This window comes from Cervus elaphus, chromosome 6 (assembly GCF_910594005.1).
Source record: "Cervus elaphus chromosome 6, mCerEla1.1, whole genome shotgun sequence".
Classification (NCBI taxonomy): domain Eukaryota; kingdom Metazoa; phylum Chordata; class Mammalia; order Artiodactyla; family Cervidae; genus Cervus; species Cervus elaphus.
The window spans coordinates 29,565,210-29,591,918 of record NC_057820.1 but is presented as its reverse complement, the minus strand read 5'-3'; the positions used below and the strand labels follow the sequence as shown (position 1 = coordinate 29,591,918).

The 26,709-nt window shown below is 37.2% G+C and overlaps 1 protein-coding gene across 1 annotated transcript; it reads left to right on the top strand.

Moving 5' to 3' along the window:
• The first annotated feature begins 690 nt into the window (after nucleotides 1–690).
• On the top strand, nucleotides 691–26,495 carry DCK (deoxycytidine kinase). Its single transcript, XM_043906527.1, has 7 exons — nucleotides 691–1,096; nucleotides 4,690–4,805; nucleotides 17,229–17,422; nucleotides 18,625–18,772; nucleotides 20,349–20,464; nucleotides 22,524–22,614; nucleotides 24,580–26,495. The coding sequence occupies exons 1-7, from the start codon at nucleotides 1,006–1,008 to the stop codon at nucleotides 24,604–24,606; spliced, it is 783 nt and encodes a 260-aa protein (XP_043762462.1). The 5' UTR covers nucleotides 691–1,005; the 3' UTR covers nucleotides 24,607–26,495.
• Nucleotides 26,496–26,709: the final 214 nt, after the last annotated feature.

The window sequence follows — 26,709 nt, the reverse complement described above, 5'->3', positions numbered from 1 at the left end:
GGAACAGTCAGAGTGTCCTTAATTCAATATAATATGCCGATGTGACCAGCTTGGGGGTGGCATATCTGCTCCCCTTCAGCGTATACGGGGCATCCAAACCAAGATATGAGAGAGAAAGGAAGGCTTCTTCTGGTGTGGCATCTAGATACCTAAGTTCCCATCCCGGTTCCACTCACTGACTTTGAGATTTTCAACAAGTAGCCCCTCAGTACTAGTTTACTCGCTGATAAACAGTAGGACCTCTGGCCCTTGATGCTAGTTAATCCACGAAAAACTTTCGAAATAAGGTCTGGCATGCGATAAGACTGCAATACATTCCCTGAGGACTGGATCGCCCAGCGCCGCCTGGCCTGATAACAGTCTTCCCCTCGAAGGCTGAGAACAAGGATAATCCGTTTGATTTTTGTACTATGCACTGCCTCTCCCCTGACGAGTTCAAAACTTCAAGCTCAATCAGTTCGGTCCAGAAACCACAAGCCCCATGGGACAAGCGAGTTCCCCAAACTCCGGCCGCCCTCTATAAGGGGCGGAGGCGAGGCGGAACCCTCCAACCTCCAGAGCCCTTTCACCTTGGGCGTCCGCCCCGGGTTCTCGGAAGATTCAGGGAACGCCCCCCGCGTTCTGGGAAGAGACGCGCCTGCGCGCGCGCGCGGCCCCGCCCCCTGTTTCCCCTTGACCCGACGTGCCGGCTGCGCACGCAGAAGTCCCTCCTATGGCGGGTGCAGGCCGAGGGGCTCCGGGTGGAATCGCCGATTTAAGGGAGGGCGGGGGCGTGGCTTCCCCTCTGGGCGGGCGGCCACCTCGCGGTCCCTCCCCCATCGGCTGCTGCCTCCGCGCGCCAAAATCAAACCCGCCGATCCGCCGGCCGGAGAGTCTGGGACGGGAGAGAGTTCTGCCTGCAGGTCAAGGCGAGTTCCGCCGCGGCGTGAACCCCGGCGCGCGCACCTGCGGCCACCTCCAAGCCCTCCCTGCCTGAAGCGCTCAGAGCTGCCAACAGGAGAAGGCATGGCCACCCCGCCAAAGAGGAGCTGCCCGTCTCCCTCAGCCAGCTCTGAGGGGACCCGCATCAAGAAAATTTCCATCGAAGGGAACATCGGTAAGGGGCCTCGGGAGATGTTGGTCCCAAAGCAGAGGTAGTCGGGGCTGCGGGGGCTGAAGCGCCCCTTCGCCGCATCCCTGCTACTGCTCCGGGGGGACTTTCCTCCCAGCGTGATCCTGCGCTTGTGGACCCGCAACCCAGAATTCCTAAACTGCCGCCGAAAGCACCCCTCTCTGCCCTCCCCAGCTTCCCTCACATGCTCCGAGGGTGGTCGCAGCCCCTGGGCGTCTGGCCGCGGGCCTAGGCCTCCGGGCCTTGTGAGACGCGCTTGGAGTCCTTTTCAGTCTCTTCGTTGGGATCGTGAAAGGGAATGGTTTTGTTCTGTTTGTTTTTAATGATGTGTCTGTCTGTCAGTGCTTGAGGTGCAATTTACGTAGGCTAAATGATCCTTTTTTTAGGTATAGAGCTCTATGAGGTTTGACAAACATAATAATGTTTTACATCCACCAAGATCAGAATTCAGAACATCCCCATCACTTCAAGAAGTTTCCCGGTACTTCTCTGTGGTCATCCCCCTCTCCATTTCTATCACCTGACAAGCACTGATGTGATTTCTATTCCTGACAGTTTTGCCTTTTTCACAATGTCATGGAAATGAAATCATAGTGTGTAGCGTTTTGTGTCTTGCTTCTCTGATTTAGCGAATGCTTTGAGATTTATTCATGCTGCTTGTATCTGTGTGTTTGTGTGGGGGTTTTGTTTGTTTGTTCCTAGTATTCCATTGCATGGGTATACCACAGTTTATCTCTCCCACTTGTGGACATTTGGATTTTTTCCAGTGTTTATATTATGGATAAAGTGGCTGTAAACATTCAAGTACAAGGAAAGAGTTTTTAAATGATCTTGGCAACATGGATCACTCACTCCCCAGCCAACATCCAACTGAACATTGGGATATGATTCAAAGACCACTACTATTTCTGTTCTTAATCCAGATGTCATTTTACAAGATACAAGAGAATTTCCTAATCTTCTCTATTTCTTACCTCCGGAAACCTATGCCTGATGCTTCCTGTTTTGATAGGATTTTTTTTTTTTTTTTTTTGGTTCCGAGTTAGGTACTGGCCATTCATGCATACAGCAATTTTAAAAAATTCTTACCATGCTCAAAGCACTTGTACCTTAAAAAGGCAAGGCAGACAGGTGCTTTAGCAGCATTGCAAATAATAAAAAAAACCTGAATCCAGCCTCAAGGAGGGCATTTTGTTTCTTTGCTCCAGTGTTGAGACAACAGTTGGAAAAATCCATGTAGCAGACTCTCATTTCTTCTTAGCTTGGATACATTCTTTGAAGGTGAATATTTACTAGTATGATTTTACACAGCTACTAGTTGATATAGAGTACCATATATAAAAACAGGAGGAAGTAGTTGAACAAAGCCATTTCAAAAGTAAATTTGAATGAACAACCTCTCACGTCTATACCACAGTTCCTTCCTTCCCTTTCCTAAATCCAGTTAAGCAATGTATCATACCTCAAAATTTACTTCCTTCCGAACATCTTTTAATCTTCTCAGCACCTGAAATAATTTCCTAATTTGTCACCCCATCTCCAGTTTCTTTAAATTCTTCCAAAGTTTTCCTTCTATCTATAAATATGATGGTGTTAATCCCTGCTTAAATATCTCACCTCCCTGATACTTAACAGAAGGAGTTGCAAACTCATGGCCTGTATTTATACAATATTGGCCTGCCCAAATTTGAAAAAAAATTTTTTTTGATTAGTTACTGGCATTTACAAATGTTGAGATTTCCCATTAACATCTAGATTTTTGGCCTCTCTTGAAAAATCTGAAGATCTGGTAACACTGCATTTCTGTAAAACAACAGTTTGCTATTTGGATGGCATATGTCCCTCACCTCTTAACAGTTTTCCCTGATACTGTGGCTTTGTCAATTCCTATTTATTAATGCTCTTGTACTGTTGTTCATGTGCCCCTCTGCCTTCTTTGCTAGACCCAAGTAAGCTGTTAAGTGGTAAAGAATCCGCCTGCCATTGCAGGAGACTTGATTCACTTCATGGGTTGGGAAGATCCCCTGGAGGAGGAAATGGCTACCCAGTCCAATTTTCTTCTTTCCTCCATCAACTCAATGAATGAATGGTGAACGTTTTACATGCTTCCATTCACCATTCTTCTAAATGCCTTAAGAGTTTCTGTGTTTACCCTCTTCACGTAAAATCTGTGGTCCCCATTGTATTTCCTATGATTAAACCTGATGATCATCTAGTTTATCCTTAAAAGATTTTCTGTCTATTGTGTGGTGATAATATGACTTTCATGTTTTGCTTCTCAACTATTCTCTGTGTTACTTTCTGATTGACCATCCCCTTTTTTTCCTCTGTGTGATCCTTTAAAATTCTTTCAGTTTTTTCTTTTTTTTTCTATTGACCTGTGTAATATTTTAAGTTTGATTATAGTTCTCCAGGTCAAAAGTAAGTTCTTTTTGCCCTTTTGGATCCAGTTTATAAGGAAGAGGAAGCTTTGCTGCTGTTGTTTTTTGTAATAGATTTATCTATCTCTGTGTGCATTTGTCACATATATGGAAAGAGAGAGAGAAAACATGCTGACCAAAGATGACTAATATAACCACATTTGGTGACTTCAGATAGGAAGGGTGTGGTGTCATTAAGAGTATTGCTACACTCTGTCAAATTCTTGGTCAAGAATCTCCTTACTATTAAATTGAATGAATTCCCAGATAATTTTAAAATAGAGAATGTATGTCTTGGGTACATCTGAACTGTTTTCTTTTTTTCCTCCGAGATATTTCAGAAACTAGTGAATGAGCAGGGAGAAATAAAGTACATACAACTTTTTTTTTAAGGAGTTGGATAGAGTGCACAGAACTGTGAAAGGGAAACAGCAGAAACATGGCTATTGTTTGTAGGAAGTACTTTGCAAAAATATTTTTATAATTTCTGTTAGCCAGAGTGTCAGATGTAATTAGTATCATACAATAGCAGTCATATTATGTCCCATCCTGAAACTCTATGGATTAGATGCATCTTTATATTAATTTTTTGGTTTATTTGGTTGTTTCTCGATTGGTTTTAGATCAGAAAGACCCGAATTTGTTTGTAAGTTGAATGAATAGAGGCAATAGAGAGGAAATTTTTGAAAATGCTGGAGACTGGAATGACTGTCACTATAGTGATAGTTCATTTATCACAACACTTTTTATGAGGAGGGTGTTATTGTTACAGTCTCCATTATATTTTGAGGAAACAGGCTCTTAGAGATTCAGTGACTTTGTCCCAAATTGCAAACTTAATTAAGTGGGAGAATACCCTTAACTCCTTCTCACAAAGTTATCTCTAATTGTTTTTTTAAGGACAGTAAATCTAGGTCTTGGATTTTTAAAATTCTGTTCCATGGCTTTGGTAAACTTAAAACATTAGCAAACAGATGTGCTTATTATCAATACAGGTGGTCAGGCACTCTGACTTTTCATTAAAAAAAATCTGAAAGAGTTTAGAAAATTGAATGTTTTTCTTTTTTGAATTGTTTGCTATTATAAATTTTGTAACAGCTGATGACTATCTTGGCATTTTTGTTTCCTTCCTCAATTTCACTTTTCCTCTCACAACAGCTGCTGGGAAGTCAACATTTGTGAATATCCTTAAACAAGTCTGCGAGGACTGGGAGGTGGTGCCTGAACCTGTTGCCAGGTGGTGCAACGTTCAGAGTACTCAGAATGAATTTGAGGTATGAAAATAAACTTTATTTAATAAAATAAAGAATTTTGGTTTAGACAAACAGTTATAACCTTGGGGTTTTTTTGTTGTTGTTGTTTCCTTTTCCAATAGAGCTTTCAAATATAACTTGAAGTCTGTATCTTCATTTGAGCAGTCATTATGTAGAAGTATATATATTTGTAGAAGTGTATATATATATGCATACACACACACACACACACACACACACACAAGAGCTTCCCTTGTGGCTCAGCTGGTAAAGAATCCACCTGCAATGAGGGAGACCTGGTTTCAATCCCTGGATTGGGAAGATCCCCTGGAGAAGGGAAATCCACTCCAGTATTCTGGCCTAGAGAATTCAATGGACTGTATAGTCCGTGGGGTTGCAAAGAGCCAGGCATGACTAAACGACTTTCACTTTCATATATATACATGTCTAGACATTCATGGAACTATGTGCTTAAGATTATGCACTGCATTGCAGCTAAGTAGAATTTTTAAAATGTTTTAAAAAATGTAAATTCCTTGAGTGTCTTTTTACATTTTGTTTATAAACAAGAAAAGCAAAAACAGCTACTCCATAGCTGAATTTTGTTAGTTAATATTTTAAGACTTTTATCTTAGACAGCCATTTATTTTTGTACTTTCATTCTTGTCAGACTTCTACCTCGACACAAGTTTCAGTTTCCCAGCACTGCCATCCTACATTGCAAATGAGGAAGAGGAAGTAATAGTTACCCATTTTTTCCAGAAAACTTTTTTTTTTATTGTATACATATATATGTGTGTGTGTGTGTGTGTATATATATGAAGAGGCAATGAGATCTGATTATTAAGATTTTCATTTCTGGAGAAATGAGAATTGGAATTGAAAGCAGCATAGCAGAAATGGAGAAATGGGAAAATGGAAATGTGTGCTAGAAACTTACTTTGTTAGTCTGAGGAGGACAGAGGTATTGAAAAAAAAGTTTAGTTTCAAAGTGTAGCTGTTGTTATGAGAACTCTAGGAATAATAATTGAATGTTTAAAATGTAAATCATATATATAGGGAGGAATCACTAACCAAGATACTGTGCAGCCTTTGAGGACACTGGTTTTGTATAACTGAAAGTGTTTTCTCACATACCTGTTTACTAAGTGTGGTTAGCAGCTTACTACATTACAGTTCATTGAATAATCCAGGACTAAATCCTGAAGGGACTTCCTTTCGATATGGACTCCATGTTCTTAAGAAATGATATTTCAGTCTGGTCCTTGAGGAAAGGCAGAATTAGCATTACGTAGAGTCTAAGTTGGAGAAGGCAATGGCAACCCACTCCAGTACTCTTGCCTGGAAAATCCCATGGACGGAGGAGCCTGGTGGGCTGCAGTCCATGGGGTAAGGAAGAGTCAGACACGACTGAGCAACTTCCCTTTCACTTTTCACTTTCACACATTGGAGAAGGAAATGGCAACCCACTCCAGTGTTCTTGCCTGGAGAATCCCAGGGATGGGGTCGCACAGAGTTGGACACGACTGAAGTGACTTAGCAGCAGAGTTTTAAGTGGTAAATTTATTTGCTTCTTTCAGCATTTTTTTTGACATACGATACAACTAATAGAAAAGTATATGAAACTTATGTACAGTTTGAAGGCTAACATCTTTATAACTATCATTCAGGTCAAGAAATAGACCTTTACCTTCTTGTTCAAAAAGTCCTTGTTCTTCTCAGGTCACATTATCTCCTTCCAAGGATAATAACTCCTCGGGGTAATCACTCACATAAAATAACTTTTGTAATTCTTGGGATAATTTTTCTGCTTTCTAAAAAGAATTTAATGTACATGAACATATCTCTAAGAAATACAATTAGTTTTGTCTGTTTTTTTAATCTTATATAAAGACATTCATTAGCATTCCTTTTCTTCTTGTTTCTTTTGCTTAATAAGTTTGTGAAATTTGTCTGTATTGTTGCATGCAGCTATAGCTTGTTCATTTGCATTGCCATATGGTATTCAGTTGTATTCATATATTACTATTTGTCCATTCTGTACCTTTGATTGGTTTTTGAGTGGTTCCTAGTTTAGTTGCTGTGAAAACAGCCATGTTATGAATATGAATCCTGGCGTACACATGCAAGAGTTTCTGTTGGAATAAGAAGTTAAATTACTCTGTGGTCGGGGATGTGTATGGTGCCTATTTTCTGAAGTGGTTTTACCGCTTTACATTCCCCACAGTGTACTCACGCTGCCGTTAGTCCGTTCCTTTGCCAATGTTTAGTGTTGTCCAGCTTCCTAAATTTTGTCATTCTGATGAACATTTAATATCTTTTATGTTTTTCATTTGTATTTCCCTGATTGCTAATGAAATTGTGCTCCTTTAATTAATTTATTTGCCATTTGGCTTTCTCTTGTGAAGTCCCTTTTCAGATCCTTTTGCCCGTTTTCTTTTGGATATCTGGTCTTCGCTCGCTCACTCTACGTTTTTACCTCCTAAAGTATGTCTTGTTGCCTCTTTGATAGTGCCCTACTCAAGTGTGCTTTTACTTAGGAATGAGAGACCTGTGTTCTAAAAATACTCTTTCTCCTCCTCATTTCTGGGGTCAGCTGTCAGTGCAGTAATTCTCAGGGCTTAGGTAGAAAGTAGCCAAGTTAAACCAGTGTGAGAAATACAGAAAGCTTTCTTTCATTGGGAGAATGTTAGACTAGATTGGATTAGGTGACCTTCACTGAAGTTCCATCCTCTGGTGGCTCAGACAGTAAAGAATCTGCCTGCAATGCCTGAGACCCGGGTTTGATCCCTGGGTTGGGAGTATCCCCTGGAGAAGGGAAAGGCAACCCACTCCAGTATTCTTGCCTGGAGAATTCCATGGACAGAAGAGCCTGGCAGGATACAGTCCATGAGGTCACAAAGAGTTGGACGAGACTGAGTGACTAACACTTCCACTTCTAATTTTAGTATCATAGCTTCTAACTCATACTGAATACATGTAACTGGTTTGTTGGCATACTAAATGTTTCTGCCTTTCAGCATACCTTACTTTTTTGGGGGGAGCTGTGCCTCGCAGCTTGCAGGATCTTGGTTCCCCAACCAACTACCAAGAATTGAACCCATGCCCCCTGCAATGGAAGTGCAGAGTCCTAAGCACCGGTGAATTCCCAGTGTACCTTATGTTAACCAAGCACACAGGAGCATATACAAAAACCACAATGTCAAAAATTTTGATTTGCAGAGAGAAATGTAATTATTAGATTCATTGAAGTAGGTCAGTTCATTTTCTATATAGGCCCAGTAGAAGGAACTCTGGATCTCAAAGACTTGGGGTGCTTTTTCAAACAGCAAACAATCCCTTGAGAATTTTAATGTGTGGGATGCCTCCTGGTTAATAGTGAGAACCCTGGTGAATCACTGTTAGTGTTAGGAGTGTACTGAACCCTTTAGTTGGAGAGGAGAGGTTGAAAATTTTGCATTAATGTACATGGGGAGACATTTTATAATAAGAAGGTTGTCTCTTAAGCTTAGAATCAGTGCTCAGGGGAATTAGTTATATTTATCTTAGTGACTGACGTCATCAGACTATGATGCATTGATGCATTCGTCTCCATTCGCACTGGTTTCATGATCTGATAATCACGTTTATGGGCTGGAGCGTTTTCTTCCTGTGTAGCACAGTTAAAATTTCAAACTTTCTTTTTAACTACCATGTAGACGATTCAACACAGTTAATGTTAACACGGGCCTTTTTTAATACATATTTTCATCAGCTTCCTGTAATCTAGTCATGTCTCTATGATGTTACGATTTCATTACCTACATTGGATTTTGGTGTACATTCTTGGAGGATAATGTTATTTTTGTGTAAGTGTACTTAAGGCTATTAGGCTGTTAATCCTCTGTATTTCTAGATGAAGTTTCAGACTGGAGGGTAGTATTTTGGGGATAAGGTAGTGGAATATGAGGGTAGTAATGGGTGGATGTGTTCCCAGTATCTTATTTTTTCGTTCGCCTCAAGCAATGGAGTTTCTTCCTTCATCCTGGGGCCCTTCTCTCCAAGATCCATCCCTGACCTCTTCCTTGGGAGTTTGATATGAACCACTGTCCAAATTGCAGCTTCCTTAGCACTCTGCCTGTAGTGAGAAGTAGACTGTTTTCAGACATGACTCTGGTAAGGCCAGTCCTACTTTGGATGTTCTACTTTTAATCACACTTCTTGGCAGCAACTGTAGCATGGGAAATGTTGGGTTATCAGTACTCTGATCTCTTCCCCTAGTCAGTAATTTAATTTGCACCTGCACCTTTAGCTGGTTTTGTTTCTTCACCTGCCACCTAGTGGCTGAAGTGTTGCTATACTACCGATGTGCTGCCAGCAATTTTAGCAAAATAGTCAAAAAGTACCTAAAAAGATTATGTAACCTCCCCACCTTCCCTCTCCCATGGTAAATTATCTTTAAATCATATGACCCAGATGACTATCAGTCTTTGTGTTAAAGGTTTATTTCAAATAGCAGTGTGGTTTATTTGGTGATGTATGTTACTATTTAGGCTCAAAAGCTTTGATTGAGTTGCTTCCTTTTAGCTTATTTTTGAGATATACAGACTGTTAGGAAGATGTTTTTAGTGTTTTTCTTAGTGAGCTGAATTCTTTTGAGAGATCTTTGTTATTTATTGTGAAATGCTATTTTACTCTCATCTAACACTTCTTACCACTGAGAAGTCACTGAAAATTTAGTAACTCCGAGAAAGAAAGGATAAAATATACTTATCTGTGAAACAAAAGCATATTTTTTGATAAATCATTTTTAAAAATTAATTTAAAATGCTTGATAAAGTACCACTCATACCCTTTGAAATCACGTAACTTTTGTCAACCCTTTTATGATTTTCTTGTCTGGTAGACTCTGGTTCTTTTGACAAACTTAACTTGATTGAACTTGCAATGTCTCAAAGGTTAGACTAGAAGTAAAAGATAAATGATTTTGTATCTTTACTTGATAATTCTCATTTTTACTTATCTTGGTGACAATCTGTGCTTTCTGTAAAGTCATGAAGTGTCCTGTCATGAAGTGAATTATAGATATAAAATACAAAAACAGATTAAAGTTATTCGTAATCCCACCACCCCATATGTAATTTTAATATAGTTGAGATGATAATTTATTATATCCAACTTTGGCAGGTGAGTGGAGCTACATAATTTTAAAGAATATGAAGTAGTAAGTGTTTATTATTCAAAATTAAGATAATATCATGGACTACCAAGGAGGGAAGTAAAACTTACTTAGATTTTACTTGAACCAACAATATATAATTTTTTACTTTGCTTTTCTTCCCTATAATGTTAATGTCAAAGGAAATTGAAAATGTTATTAAAAGTTTACTATAAATGATTTCTAAAGTCAGCCTAATTTATTGTGTGCATGTACCATTATTTACTTAATTAAGTGCCTAATAAATAGTAGAATGATAGCCTATTTCCTTACCACTGTGATAACCATCTTTGTGGTTAAATCTGTGTTTTGGATTATTTCTTTAAGATAAATTTTCAAAAGTGTAATTAAGTGGGCCCGTGGATACAGAATTTTTAAAGTGAATGTAGCTAAACTGCTTTCTAGAGATGTTCTATTAGTTTTTATTTAATGTATTTTGACCCTGAGGCATTCATATTTTTTATCTAAATACTTTTCGGAGGGAAAAAACACTAAAATTACACTCAATTTGGTAAAGATGATACACAGTACTTTTTTGATAAAACTTCTAATATTTTATTCTTAACATAATTGTGTTCAGAAAACTGGCAGTTTCAAAACTTTCATGCATAAGATCAGAAGAAAATATTTTTGTATGGGCTCTTACTTTGATTATCCTGAAGAACTAGAAAATGGTATCCTGGCTTACTGTTAATTTTCTAATTCGGTACCATATTAAACTAAGAGCCAAAAAGTAGCATTTTCAAAGCTGTAAAATAATTTTTGATTCAGTTTTAATTTGAGAATAAGACAACTAGCTGACTGTTATTTTTTTGATTAGGTGATGAGTCAAGATTGGTCCTCTAAATTATTTTCATATAGCAGACTTTGGACTTGCTTTGGGCAAGAGAGATGACATTTACTAGGAAATCCAAATAAAAGAAGACCTGTAGTCTTTGTGTGATTTTTGTTTTTTTGTGGTAAAAAATGCAATTAAATCTTACCATCTTAACGATTTTTAAACATACAGCTCAGTAGTAGTAGTAAGGATATTTACACTGCTATGAAACAGATCTCTAGAAATTTTCATCTTGGAGAACTGAAACTCTGTATTCATTAAACAACTCTTCTTTGCTCCCTTCCCCCAGCTCCTGGTAACCACCATTCTACTTTCTGTGTCTATGAATCTGATTACTCTAGAGACCTCATATAAGTGAATCATGCAGTATTTGCCATTTTGTGAGTGGCTTATTTCATCTAGCATATAGTCCTCAAGTCTCTTCAGAAAAGCTTTTAAACTTCAGTTCACTATCTGACAAACCTACTTAATTTTGCATTTATACCCTATTTTATCTCACTGTTATTCACAGTGCCTAGCAAATTCATCCTGTTTTTCAAATGAACCAAGTTCACTTCTGATAGATTTTATTAAATATATCAGATAAATTTAAGATAACACTTGCTCCTGTGTTATTGTCATTCAGTCGCTAAGTTGTGTCCGACTCTTTGCGACCCTGTGGAGTGAAGCATCAGGCTTCCTGTCCTTCATTGTCTCCCGGAGTTTGCTCAGACTCACGTCCATTGAGTCAGTGATGCCTTCCAACCATCTTATCCTCTGTGGCCTCCTTCTCCTCCTGCCTTCAGTCTTTCCCAGCATCAGAATCTTTTCCAATGAGTTGGCTCTTTGCATCAGCAGGCCAAAGTATTGGCGCTTCAGCTTCAGCGTTAGTCCTTCCAACGAGTGTTCAGGGTTGATTTTCTTTAGGACAGACTGGTTTGATCTCCTTGCTGTCCAAGAGACTTTCCAGAGTCGGCTCCAGCATCACAATTCGAAAGCATCGATTCTTTGGCACTCAGCCTTCTTTATGGTCCAGCTCCCACATCCATGCATGACTACTAGAAAGATGATATTGAGTGGATGGCATACCATGCTGTGACTCAGAGACCCATGAGTGTGGCTCATCTAACCTCTCAGACAGTGTTTCAGCCTTTAGTGTTCACTAGAGTCACCGGAACGACTTGGCAAAACGGAGGTTTGGGCCTCATCCCCAGTTTCTGGTTTAATAGGTCTGGCAGGGGTGCTGAAAATGTGCATTTCTTGCAAGTTCAGAAGTGATGTTCATTCTGATGTGATAGGGACCATACTTAGATACCCCTGCCCTGGAGTCGAAGTTGAAAACCTCTGCTCTATAGAGCTTTGATGTCTTTTGCTTCCAGTGATGAATAAACAAGGAATCATCACCTTTGAGAGGTTTTTATGGGCCTTGCCTGGACATGATATACATTGCTTCTGCCCTGTTTCCACTGACTGGAACTGAGTCTCAAGGCTACAGTTAATTACCAGGAAGACTGGGGAATAAAGCCTAGCTGTGTGTCCAGGAGGAAAACAACCTGGTTTTATGGAACATGTAGTAGTTTCTGCCACCACAGTTCCCAAAGAGAAGTACCTTAAATTTATTTGTTAATGTAACTTAAACTCAAATGTGCCATGTTTAGTTAAATTATGTGGAAGTTGTTGAAGTTTATTTTAAAGTTAATGGTTATTTTAGTAAATTCCCTGGTGGTGAAGTGTTTAGGACTCTAGGCTTCCATTGCAGGGGAATCCCAGTCAGGGAACTAAGATCCCACAAGCTGTGTGATGTGGTGAAAAACAAAACAAAATAAAGTTAATGGTTATTTTGGTGATAGGTATTTGTGCACCAAAGACGACTTGAAATAGCCTAGACAGTGATAAAGACAAAAAAATTGTCCTTCATGGTTAGTTTTATTTATAAAAATAACTCACATGTATTTTCACTGGTAAATTTGGTTTATGTCTGGTGAATTCTCTCTTGTTTAACTATGTAAAGTTATCCATGTCTGAGATAAAATTATTAAAATAGAGAACACTGAAAGTGAAAGTGAAGTCGCTCAGTCATGTCTGACTCTTTGTGACCCTTGGATTTGTAGCCCACCAGGCTCCTCTGTCCATGGGATTTTCCAGGCAAGAATACTGGAGTGGGTTGCCATTTCCTTCTCCAGGAGATCTTCCCAACCCAGGGATTGAACCTGGGTCTCCCACATTGTAGGCAGACGCTTTACTGTCTGTGCCACCAGGGAAGTCACACAAATAGAAGTGGGACACAGAACGCTAGCACCAGTTAAATTATCCACATAGTATCTGAACATCTCCCTTCAAGAAATCAAATGTAAGTACTGTTTATAGATAAGGAGATAGGCTTTCCTGGTGGCTTAGAGGTAAAGATTCTGCCCACAGTGTGGGAGACCTGGGTTTGATCCCTGTGTCTGGAAGATCCCCTGGAGAAGGTAATGGCAACACACTCCAGTACTCTTGCCTGGAAAATTCCATGGACAGAGGAGCCTGGCAGGCTGGGGTCGCAAAGAGTAGGACACAACTGAGCATCGGACACTTTGTTTACAGATGTAACTTCAATATGTAATAGCAGAGCAACATTTTGGGAAAAAATGTGGCTTTGGAATCAGTCTTAGGCTTGAATCCTAGTTTTGCTGTTTACTGGATTTATTGATATTAATGAGTTATTCAACCTTTTTGAACCCCATATCTTAAGCCTATAAAATAGTGTCAGTAATGACTTTCATAGAGTTGAGATAATGTATATAAACTTTTTATATAGTCTCTGGTATAAAATAGATAATAAATGGCAGGTATTGTAATTGTCATTAAAATTGAAGTGTATTTTCTTATGAAGGGGTATTTTGAGTAATGAACTTATTAGTTCTTCAACAGATAGTCTCTATTTTCTAATTTAACACAATAAAAATTAAACTTTTAGGAAAACTTAGATATGCCCTTTGTGTTCACATTTCTAAGCATATTCTTTCTAAAAAATATGCCATGAAAGCCAAGGTAATGTAACCAGGAATAGAGCAGACTAAATCAAGACTTAAATTTTGTGTTTTGAATTAACATTTGTGCTGCAGAGAATTTCATAATACATGAACACCACTACTATTCTTCCCCTCTTTTTTAGTATCAAATACATCTAATGCCTTTAACGAAGTGAAAAACCTGTTTAACCTGTGTTTTTTATTATTTGAAAATTAATAATTTAACTTTTGCATATTTAATATTTAAGTATACTTTCCAGATGTAATTCACATAATATTGTGTTAGTTTCATATGTTCAGTATATAGTGATTCAACATTTGTGTACATTGTGAGATGATCATGGTAAGTCTAATTTCCATCTGTTCCCATACAAAGTTAATGCCCTGTCATTGCCTTTATTCTCCTTTCTGCATTCCTTTCATCCCCGTGACTTATTTATTTTATAACTGAAAGTGTGTACCTCTTGATCCTTTTTCCCATTTCAACCCCTACCCACTGCCTCCCTTTCACCTATCAGTCCTCTGTATCTGTGAGTCTGGGTTTTTGTTTTGTTTGATTCCTTCTGTAAATGAAATCATATGGTATTTGTTTTTGTCTGACTGGTTTCACTTAGCATAATACCCTCAAGGTCCATTAATGTTACAAATGACAAGATTTCGTTTTCTTTCATGGCCTAGTTGTAGTCCATTGTATGCATACACTAGATCTTTATCCGTTCACGCATTGACAGACACATAGGTTGTTTCCATGTTTTGGCTTTTGTAAATAATGCTGCCACGAGCATAGGGTACATGTATCTTTTCATATTGGTGTTTTTGTGCCTGATATTTATTTATTTATTGTTCCGGATATTTTTATGTGTGTCAATGGAAGCTTGTGTTTAGCTAACTTCTCTCATAAATCCATCAGCAGTGTTCATAAAGTTGTCTCTGTTACTGAGAGTAATTTTCAAAATGCCATGCTTACCAGGGTAGGAAAATAAAATATACACTAGTGTACTCTTTATAAAACCAACTAAACAAAAGTTTTGGTTGAGTTGATAAACTTCATTAGCTGGAAACATTCAGTTGTATGAAACATTTTCTCCGTGGAGGATGGTGAATTAGTAGACAATCTGTTTATAACTAAATTAACAAAAGTCCTTGAAACTCTAATAAAATTACATTTATTCTTTAAGCAGCTTGAGAACTCAACTGTTATACCTTTATTTCAGTTCATCATCTGCTCAGTATTTCTAAACAGACCTATTGTTGACTGTTGGCCTCTTGCCATTTTATGCTTTTCTTTTCCTTCCAATTTTGAGAAGTTTCACTTAATTATGTGGTTTGTGGTATGAAATGTAAATTCTGCCTCAGAGTGCCACATGTTTGTGTGGTTTTTAGTTCTTAACTGAAACTTTAAGATCCGTTGTAGTATTTACACTTCTGACTTTTTTTTTCCCTCCCTCAGAGGAAAAACACCTACTTTGAGCATGAACTTTCAGAAAGTGTTCAGGGGCATTTATTTGAGCTAGGATTGAGATTAGGAATTAGGCAGTCATATTTTATTCCTTGAAAGTTAGTAAACAGGTTTAAGACTTACAGCTTTGGGGAGAACCTTTATATAGCTTGATATAGAGAAGGCTGATGAACCCTGGGTCCTCAGTTCTGTTTTTTCTTTCTTATTCTGACAACTCTAATATCAAAAGTTTTCTAATATATTGTTACCATGCAATCTATTTTAATTTAGAAAAAAAGAAAATACTGTCACTCTGAGGAAGAAATTTCAGTGGCTTCTTTCTGTTTAACCCCCTTTGTTTTGATTTGTAAGCCTGAAATGTTAGCGTTTGCTGACTTTGACCTGTAGTAGTGAAATGGCAATGGATAGATGCTCAAAATTACTTTCTATATTTCTTTTGCAAATTAGAGATTCATTTAGGGTACCATTTAGGGTGTATATTGTCACCCTGCTTATTTAACTTATATGCAGAGTACATCATGAGAAACTGGGCTGGAGGAAGCACAAGCTGGAATCAAGATAGCCGGGAGAAATATCAATAACCTCAGATATGCAGATGACACCACCCTCATAGCAGAAAGTGAAAAAGAACTAAAGAGCCTCTTGATGAAAGTGAAAGAGTAGAGTGAAAAAGTTGGCTTAAAGCTCAACGTTCAGAAAACTAAGATCATGGCATCTGGTCCCAACACTTCATGGGAAATAGATGGGGAAACAGTGGAAACAGTGACTGACTTTATTTTTGGGGGCTCCAAAATCATTGCAGATGATGACTGCAGCCATGAAATTAAAAGACGCTTACTCCTTGGAAGGAAAGTTATGACCAACCTAGACAGCATATTAAAAAGCAGAGACATTACTTTGCCGACAAAGGTCCGTCTAGTCAAGGCTATGGTTTTTCCAGTAGTCATGTATGGATGTGAGAGTTGGACTATAAAGAAAGCTGAGCACCAAAGAATTGATGCTTTTGAACTGTGGTGTTGGAGAAGACTCTTGAGAGTCCCTTGGACTGCAAGGAGATCCAACCAGTCCATCCTAAAGGAGATCAGTCCTGGGTGTTCTTTGGAAGGACTGATGTTGAAGCTGAAACTCCAATCCTTTGGCCACCTCATGCAAGGAGCTGACTCATTTGAAAAGACCCTGGTGTTGGGAAAGATTGAGGGCAGGAGGAGAAGGGGACAACAGAGGATGAGATGGTTGGATGGCATCACCAACTCAATGGACATGGGTTTGGGTGGACCCCGGGAGTTGGTGATGGACAGGGAGGCCTGGTGTGCTGTGGTTCATGGGGTCGCAAAGAGTCGGACGCAACTGAGCTAGAGTACCAAGCCTCTTTAAAAAACAAAATTAATGGATTAAATCAGATGTTCCCTAGCATAAACTACTTTAATTCAGACTATATAAAAGTATAATAACAAGAAATTGGCCATGTAGAGTAGTCAAGTGGATGCTGTGGTTGAAGAGAGATTGATTGGCAGATAGATACTGCCTAGGTATCACAGGAGTTTTTCAGTGTGAAAGGAATACTGGAAGGGACCTAAGATGACCTTGCCTGTTTAATGACTTAAACACATAGTACTCTGTCCAGAGGAGGTGCTAGGCTAGAAATCTGAACAAATCTGTGAAACATGTTACTAGTAAACTTTTGTGATGTTTTGTAAGAACAATAAGTGATTTCACTGTTTCTAGAGGCAGGTGTTAATGTCATTGTTTTGATTTGCATTTTTCCAAATTAGCCACTTTGAGCATATTTTCATGTGACTATTACCCATCTGTATATCTTCTTTGTAAGAATGTGTATTCAGGTCTTCTACCCGATTGGGTCATTTTTTTTTTATCCAACTATTTTTTAAACTTAAAAATAGTAAAATAGCCCTATTGATCATTACTTTGCTTTTTGTCTCTTTTTTCAAATTCAAAATAGGAACTGACAACATCTCAGAAAAGTGGCGGAAATGTTCTTCAGATGATGTATGAGAAACCTGAACGATGGTCTTTTACCTTCCAGTCATATGCCTGCCTCAGTCGAATACGAGCTCAGCTTGCCGCTCTCAATGGAAAACTCAAAGATGCAGAGAAACCAGTATTATTTTTTGAACGATCTGTGTATAGTGACAGGTATATAAAAATGACCTTGTCAATTTGGAATCTTGGCTTAGAACTGGACTTTTTCCCCTGTTTCCTGGGGATCAAAGGAACAACAGACTCAGAATAATAGAGATTTGAGATGGAAAATGACATTTAATACTTTCAGCAGTTTGATACTAATGGCATTAGGGAAGTTCTAGAATAATTTCTGGGCTTCCCTGGTGACTTAGCGGTAAAGAATCCACCTGCCAGTGCAGGAGACATGAGTTTGATCCCTGGGTTGGGGCGATCCCCTGGAGAAGGGAATGGCAACCCACTCCAGTATTCTTGCCTGGGAAATCCCATGGACAGAGTCTGGCAGGCTGTGGTCCATGGCGTTGCAAAGAGTTGGAAATGACTTAGTGACTAAACAGCAACAACAGCAGAATAATTTCTAGCTGCCATGGAAACTGGTGGGGTGTGGGGGGCCATCTCATCTCTTTCAAATTTGCAGAGAAGTTTTTTTTTCTTCCAATCCTCTTAAAATTCTTATCAGCTGTGGTTAAATCTGGATCCCTATTCAGGTTGCACCTGAAACTAGGTCATATATCTCTGAGGGGGACTTAGAATTACCCTGCTTATTATGTAAGGATTCTTTTACTAGAGTTAGCTCAGAATTGAGGCTCTCAAACTTTAGGACCCCTTCCCGTTCTTAATAATTATCAAGGAACCCAATAAGTTTAGTGTCCTATTGATATTTATGTTATTAGAAATTAAGATTGAGAAATATAGAAACATTTATTAATTTACTTTAAATTAGTAATAGTAAATCCATTACATATGAACATGAAAAAGATACTTGTGAAATTATATTTTTCAAAAAAAAATTGAGAAGAGCATCATGCAGATCTCTTTAGTGTCTAACTTGAAGTCAGATGGATTCTCGTTTGTGCTTCTGTCTTTAAGCTATTTTAAGCTTTTGGTTGAAGTACAGTACATAAAGTAATCCGGCCTCTCACAGAACCCCTGGGAGGGTCTTAGGGACTATGAGGGGTTTTCACACCACACTTTTGGGAACCCCTGGCAAGAGCATACTTTGTAGTTCACAATACTCTGTTTTGTTTTTTTTTTCCTTGCTAACCAAGGCATTATGTGCTGTGGGATTTAGGAGAATGTTTCGTGTCCATTTAGTAGGTCAATTTTCTCTTTGTGCTTTTTGGAAGGAATTTGTGTTGATACAGATTCTCTTTCAGGTATATTTTTGCATCTAATTTGTATGAATCTGACTGCATGAATGAAACAGAGTGGACCATTTATCAAGACTGGCACGACTGGATGAATAACCAGTTTGGCCACAGCCTTGAACTGGATGGGATCATTTATCTTCGAGCCACTCCAGAGGTGAGGCAATAAAAATTTGTTGGATCCACTGAAGACTTATTAATAGAAATCCTCAGGTGTGTAGAGAAGGCAATTCAGTTTAGAATTGCCCCACCTCCAGATTAGAAATTCATAAGTGTATAGATAGAAACATTCTGTTTTCCTAAGAAAACTACAAGGCCACATTTGGAAGTGCCACATTTTTTCCTCAGTTCTAGTCTTCATTATTCTTCCTGACTTTTTCAGGGCCTCTTATCTATCACAGCTACATTAAGAAATTTGCTCAAGCAACTCCTGGAATATAGGTTTCATGCGTTGGGACTTTGGGTATTTTAATGACTGTTGAATTTCCAGGGCCTAGAACTGGATCTGGGTACGTAGTAGGAGCTTAGTAAATATTTACTGAATAAGTGGCAAAGTTGATAGAGATCCGTGTCAAGAATCCTTTATTGATTGTGGCTTGGAATGGGTGGATAGAAGTGACTGTGGTTGAGAGGAGACTTAGAGGACCCTTGCCATTTTGAATTAAGGGAGCTCACTCGAAAATGTGCCTTTTGTGATAGATTGTAAAGAGCTATTCTTACTTACTTATGAAATTATGTAATGAATAAGACCCAGTAGATAGATGCCTTTCATAAAACCAACCTAAATAAAAGCTTACATTTGTTAAGAAATTTCTGGTTTTGGTGCTTGCATGCCCGTTTTTTTCTATTTTTTATTCCTTTTTCTTTCCTAAGTCACAAAATAGGCTCTGGTGAATGTAAATGTCATGACTTTTTTTCTGAAAGAATACTGTGTTGCTTTTGAAGCTGAATTTTCAAAGAAACTAGGTTTCTGATACCAAGGGATGATTTTGTTCCTCTTTTAATATCAAGTAAGCCAGAATTTAACCATACCAATTTTGAAATTCACTTTTATTTTTGAAAAGAATTTTTGTTTTTAATTTATGAAAATAGTAAATACAAATATAGAAGAAAAAACATAAAGAATACTAATAGTTGCATTCTGCTAGAAACATTCATAGTCCACATCTTAAAGTCTAACATAAAACTTTATTTCATACTGTTATGATATCTTTTGATTAGAAGACCATTTACTTACTTGAAAAGAGAGGATTTATAATAGACTTTGAAGCACATTTTGTATGCCAAAGTTAAAAAAATTTTTTTAATTTTATTGAAGTATAGTTGATTTATAGTGTTGTGTTTAATTTTTGTCATATAGCAAAGTGACTCAGTTATACAGGTATACTCTTTTTCATATTTTTTTTCCATCATGGTTTATCACAGGTGTATTTTTTTGTTTTTTAACCAAACTTATTTTATACTTTATATTTCAAGTATGGATGCCAAAAGTTTATAGACATATTTTGATTTATTTTTGAGAGTAATTCTTGGTTTAGAACCACCAAATGGGTGAAAAGCCCAAGGAGGGAAAGATGAACTACTACGTTTTCTAGGAGAAACAGAGATTTTGGCTAGCATAAATAAAGAGACACCAAAGAAGAAAAATTTAATGGCAACTAACAAGAAAATTATTTAATTGTTTCTTGCCTCCACCACTCCTCCTACCTCTTTCTTATTGCTTTTGCTCTTAGAAATGCTTGAATAGAATATATTTACGGGGAAGAAATGAAGAACAAGGCATTCCTCTTGAATACTTGGAGAAACTTCACTATAAGCATGAAAGCTGGCTCCTGCATAGAACACTAAAGTAAGATTTCCTTATTTACTATTGATTTTAAATTTATTTATCAAATTTTAATCCAAAACATGTACAATTTTTTATTTTCAGTCATTTATATTGGTGTTGTAGGATCTCTTAGAATTAAGTGTGGATTTTGACTCTTTTTATTGCAACGAGATCCTAATTTCTTGAAGTTTTTATTGCTAATCTCCAGTCATATTTACAGCATGGTATATGGAGTTCACGTTAAGGAATAAAGTAAGAGATATATCTGTATGTGTTATTTAGGTACAAGCATACCTTGTTGTGGGCTTCTGTGGTGGCTCAAACAGTAAAGAATCTGCCTGCAATGCAGGTGACCTGGATTCAGTCTCTTGGTTGACCTTGGCTGGGAAGATCCCCCGGAGAAGGGAATGGCTACCCACTCCAGTATTCCTGCCTGGTGATTTACATGGACAGAGCCTGGTGGGGTAGAGTCCCTGGGGTTGCAAAGAGTTGAACGCTGCCGAGCAAGTAGCACACACACTCACACACTCATACCTTGCTGTGTAGCACTTCGCTTTATTGTGCGTCACAGGTGCTGCGTTTCTTACAAATGGAAGGTTTCTGGCAACCCTGGGTCAAGCAAGTCTGTTGGCACCATTTTCCCAACAGTGTTTGCTAATGTTGTGTCTCTGTGTCACATTTTGTAAATTCTTGAACTATTTCAAACCCTCAAACAGCAAAAAGATTGTGACTCACTAAAGCATCAGATGATACCACTTTTTTAACAAGAAAGTATTTTTATGTACATTTTTTTTTTACACATAATGGTATTGCACATTTGCTGTATGCTAGTGTAAATGTAACTTTTGTAACCATGGGGAAACCAGAAAAATATGTGTGACTTGCTTTGTTGTGGTATTTGCTTTGTTGTGATATTCATTTAATTGTAGTTATCTGGAACCACACCTACAGTATCTCTGAGTTTTGCCTGTACTCTATTTCAGACAGAATTTAAGATAGTTCAGATTTGTTTCTTACATCACTGTACTTTGTCATTAGTCAAATCTTGGTTCAAATCCATCTCACTTATTGGTGTGCAACCTTAGACAGTCTCTGAGCCACAGAATGGCCTCCCTGATCTTTAGTTTTCTCATCTTTAAACATCCCTAATTTCTGGTGTGATTTTGGTTTTTGAGGAGAATTACATTTCACAAACTAAGATCATGGCATCCGGCGCCATCACTTTATGGTAAATAGATGGGGAAACAGTGGCAGACTTTATTTTTTCGGGCTCCAAAGTCCCTGCAGATGGTGATTGCAGCCATGAAATTAAAAGACGCTTACTCCTTGGAAGGAAAGTTATGACCAACCTAGACAGCATATTAAAAAGCAGAGACATTACTTTGCCAACAGAGGCCCATCTAGTCAAGGCTATGGTTTTTCCAGTAGTCATGTATGGATGTGAGAGTTGGACTGTAAAGAAAGCTGAGCGCCGAAGAATTGATGCTTTTGAACTGTGGTGTTGGAGAGGACTCTTGAGAGTCCCCTGGACAGCAAGGAAATCCAACCAGTCCATCCTAAAGGAGATCAGTCCTGGGTGTTCTTTGGAAGGACTGATGTTGAAGCTGAAACTCCAGTCCTTTGGCCACCTCATGCAAGGAGCTGACTCATTGGAAAAGATCTTGATGCCGGGAAAGATTGAGGGTAGGAGGAGAAGGGGATGACAGAGGATGAAATGGTTAGATGGCATCACCGACTCAATGGACGTGAGTTTGGGTAAACTCCGGGAGTTGGTGATGGACAGGGCGGCCTGGAGTGCTGTGGTTTATGGGGTCGCAAAGAGTCGGACATGACTGAGCGACTGAACTGACATTTCACATTGCCTGGCTTTATACATTTTATATCTGAGATTTTTAGATATGCATAGTAAATTTAGGTGAGAAAAAAGGCATTGCCAGATGAAGTACTTGCAGGATAATTTTAATGTAAAACAATGGATAACATTTTGATTTTCAAATGAAGACATAAGAATGTTTTTAGTGTTTCTCTTTTATTTATTGCTTTTTCTAAATATTTTATTCATCTATCTCTCTTTGAACAGAACCAACTTTGATTATCTACAAGAAGTGCCTATCTTAACACTGGATGTTAATGAAGACTTTAAAGACAAACATGACAGTCTAATTGAAAAGGTACATTTATGTTGAATACAAAGATTATAAATAATGTTGTTTTGTCTTGTCTAAAGAAGTGTCCTAACTTCTGAGAAAATGATCTTCTAATGAAAGATGACATAGAGTTATATTAAGAGACAGTTAAGAGCTTTAGAGGGATTTAGCCTATTTAGATTTACATCTTAACTTTAGCTTCTAGATTTGTAGCCTTAAATAAAATAAGACTTTATCCTTTCGTTTCTTCATCTGTATTTTAGGAGTAACATTAACAAAAGTTCTTGCTTACTCCCCTCTAAAGTTACAGGATATGGATCTCATCCATTATATTAGTTGGAGTCTTGTTATTAAAGATTTATAGTTTTTAGTTTTATTTGGTGCCTTGTCTGTGACTTAGCATTGCCTAATCATTGAGTCATTATCTTAATCAGAGTTAATCTTCCATATATATTCAGAGTTAACTATATTCTATTAAGTAAGTGTTGCTCATATTGATAAAGGGACTGGGAGAGAACCTATTGATGAATACTTGAGACAGACTAGTAATGGGATTTGTATAATAAATATCCCTATAGTGAAGTTGTCGCTCAGTCATGTCCGACTCTTTGTGACCCCATGGACTGTAGCCTACCAGGCTCCTTGGTCCATGGGATTTTCCAGGCAAGAATACTGGGGTGGGTTACCATATCCTTCTCCAGGGAATCTTCCCTACCCAGGGATCGAACCCGGGTTTCCCACATTGTAGGCAGACACTTTACTGTCTTAGCCACCAGGGAAGCTATCCATGTTAATTAACTTAATGATCTAAGATCTAAAGAAAAAGCCCCCCTTTGTTTGTTGTTTGTTTAGTTTTGAGAGAAATTTTATTTTTCTTTTTCCTATCATAAAATGTCTGCTGTTTAGTTTAATAGGTGTTTAACATTTATAAAGTATATCAAGAATTTTGAAAAATCTCAGCATTATAGATTACTATAGCATATAGTTGTTTTTCCCATGGTGTTCCCTGGTGACTCAGTGGTAAAGAATCTGCCTGCAATGCAGAAGACCTGGGTTCGATCCCTGGGTTGGGAAGATCCCCTGGAGAAGGGAATGGAGACCCACTCTAGTATTCTTGACCGGAGAATTTCAAGGACTGTATAGTCCATGGGGTGGCAAAGAGTCAGACACAGCTGAATGACTTTCACTTTCACTAATTTAATGATGTTAAAAATATAGGATAGAATTCACTTATGATACTGTTAAAATTAAGTCAATCATTGCAATACTAAAAGCCAACCATTATTTTAGCTATATGAATCTGTAAAGTCACTTTTTCATTTTAGCTAGCACTTCATAGTTTTGATTAATGATCATCATTTCATAGTATTATTTATTTTTACTTTAATTAGTAGTGTTAGAATTTGGCTATCTTTTTCATGTATTTTTGCAAGGCAGTAATCTTTGTCTATTCAGTAGAATTACTGTGTAGTCTAAAATATATAGAGAGCAATATCTTGTATTGTGACATTGGCCACTTGGTTAGGTTCACTAACTACTTACATGACCTTTCATCACATTTTAATATTTATAGTCTGTATGTATGATTCACATTTGTGCTTCAGAAAAATTATAAATCTATTACATAGATTACATACACAATCAAGACCTTTAGAGTTGTTTAAACCATTGGAATTATTCATGTTATCAGTGCTAAAGATGCACATGTCAGTGGTCTGTGGTATTATAAAATTAGTGTTATGACTATTATAGAACTGTATCAATCTCAGATGTAAATTTAATAAGTTCTGTAATGACTTTTTGGATCATTCATCTTTTATTACTCAAGTATTTGTTAATATTTCTTTTGAAAGTAAATGCTGTAGCGTTGTGATAGAGTTTACTTATACAGTTGACGTCTTCAACTGTTAGATACTTCTAATTGAAAATGAATATTAGATATCTGAAATTAGCCAAGGAATTGAATTAATATTTTTTTCCTTTCCTCAGGTAAAAGACTTTTTGAGCACTTTGTGATCTTGCTGAAGACTACACACAGCCAAATGATTCCACCTTCTTCAGCTTTGTATATTTGCATGGGTCCATTTTCATATGTCTCTCTTCTAAACCCAAGTTTTTAACTATTATTCCCTCCCCCCCAAAAATTTTTTTTAATGAATCCTATACAAAAGTTTATAACTAGCTTTTTTTTTCCCCCTCTTTTGGGGGTTTAAAGAAACAAGGACATCTAAGTATCCCTTACAAGAAGGAGTTTTGCTTTAGTTGGTTCCAGAATCGTTGCAGTAGTTAAGCTACATCATAAAGGATCCAGCCTCCTTTTGTCTTTCCTCTTTTATCCTCCTCAGCTGCTTGAATTTTTTTTTCCTGGTGCTTCTCATCTCAATGAACAGTTTCTTAGCTGGAACTTTAATGTTACATAGTAAATAGTAATGTGTCCTGTGTAAGTAAATTAGTGTATCTATTAAAAATTGAAAAGTGGAATTTAAGAAATCCATCAAAAAAGGATTATGAGGTTCATTGCAAATACTTTTGATCAGGTGCTTGCCCTTCCACCTTAATTGATGTGTGGAAGTTAAGATCAGGTTTAATATTTAATCACTTCACTGATATTTATTAAGGTGTCTATAACACATTTGTAGAGTAGCAGGTTAGACTTTGTTCCCGGTTTGTAATGACATAACTTACAAGTCATTTAGTCTTTTTCCTGCCTTTGTTTCTACATATGTGGTATGAGTGAGGCTTTATCTTTTGCATGGAATTTTAGAGGATTAAAGAGGAAATGTTGCTGCACTTAAAAAGATAACTGAAGATTATTACATGAGTATAAAGACTAAATTTATTTGGAACTTCAAATAACTCCCTGCTTTTTCCTGTCACAGACCATTCTTTTAGAATGGAGTATTACTATTCCAGTTAAAGAGTTGGCTTAAATTCTGATTGTCTTTAAATCATTTGAGGTGGAATTACAGTTTTCCTTAAATTTCTAACCATTTTTATAGGTAAAACTTTAGTGGGACACAGTGAGGGATACATTTTTCCATTATAGTTTTTACTGATGCTGTGCTGGAAATGAGTAGTTTTTCTTTACCTTTATACTTGGTGAGAAGCATAAAAGGAAACTGAAAACAAGGCAGATGATCTTCTTAGCAGTTAAGACTGCTTAGCTGGTCCCAGCTCTTATTTCCTGCCACTGTTCTACTTTCCCTGCTGTCTGGATTAATAGGCAACCTGCTATTTTAAAGTTTTATTTAAAAGTAAATAAAAGTCACACATTTCTACTTTGAGAGCATCATTACTCTTCACTTCATAGTTTTGCTGCTCTGTTGAATTATATCTTAAGTATTTTTTTCCTCTCCTTTTAGAGAAATTACTGATAAAAATGATCTTGCTTTATTTTATATATCTTGAAAGCATTATCATGTTTTGTTGATTAGAAATTATACATATTAATAAAGAGGGCAGGGTACAGAATAGTTGTAATTTTTAAAAATCTGCATGGATTTATTTTAGGTCTATATATATAGGTTTAGATCTGTATGTATAGATTTTTTTCAGCTTTGTTTAAGATGTGCAGTGTGTTTTATTTGTATTTAAGCTTTCTACTTGACATTTTAGAAAAACTCTGATTTTTTAAATGAGAGGAAAGTTACTTTGAAACTATCATTTTCCTTTTTAAAATATCTTGTGTTTAGTTTCTTGATGTTCAAAGATAATAATTTAGTGAGTTAAATAGTTTAGATGCACTGATCTTTGAATGAGAGACTTGTTTCAGACCTATAATTGCCATAAATATTTGTCTCATGATATTGTATGAATTTGTTTTTGTTTGATATAAATGAATTTGTTTATTAAATTAAATATTTGCTTAATAAATAAATATAAATCTCTTTAATTCTAATGAGCTACACTCATTGAAATGATTGCATCTTTTTTAGAATTAAAATTTATTCTACTTTTGAAGAAAATTATGAATATAAAAAGGTTGACAGTGGTTTATATAAATTAACATTGATTTTAAATGGAGACATGTTTCAGAGATGTTCCATAACCTTTAAAAATGATTAGCTTAATAACTTTTTAAATCTGTAAAATTGAAAAGAAGCTTAAAAAATTACTGTT

What these genes read in the sequence shown, in the direction of transcription:
- DCK (XM_043906527.1), top strand. Translation starts at nt 1,006, where the DNA reads ATGGCCACCCCGCCAAAGAGGAGCTGCCCGTCTCCCTCAGCCAGCTCT. An exon ending in TTCCATCGAAGGGAACATCG is followed by an intron (nt 1,097 to 4,689) that starts GTAAGGGGCCTC and finishes CTCTCACAACAG; the next exon opens with CTGCTGGGAAGTCAACATTT. An exon ending in ATCTTCGAGCCACTCCAGAG is followed by an intron (nt 18,773 to 20,348) that starts GTGAGGCAATAA and finishes TTTTGCTCTTAG; the next exon opens with AAATGCTTGAATAGAATATA.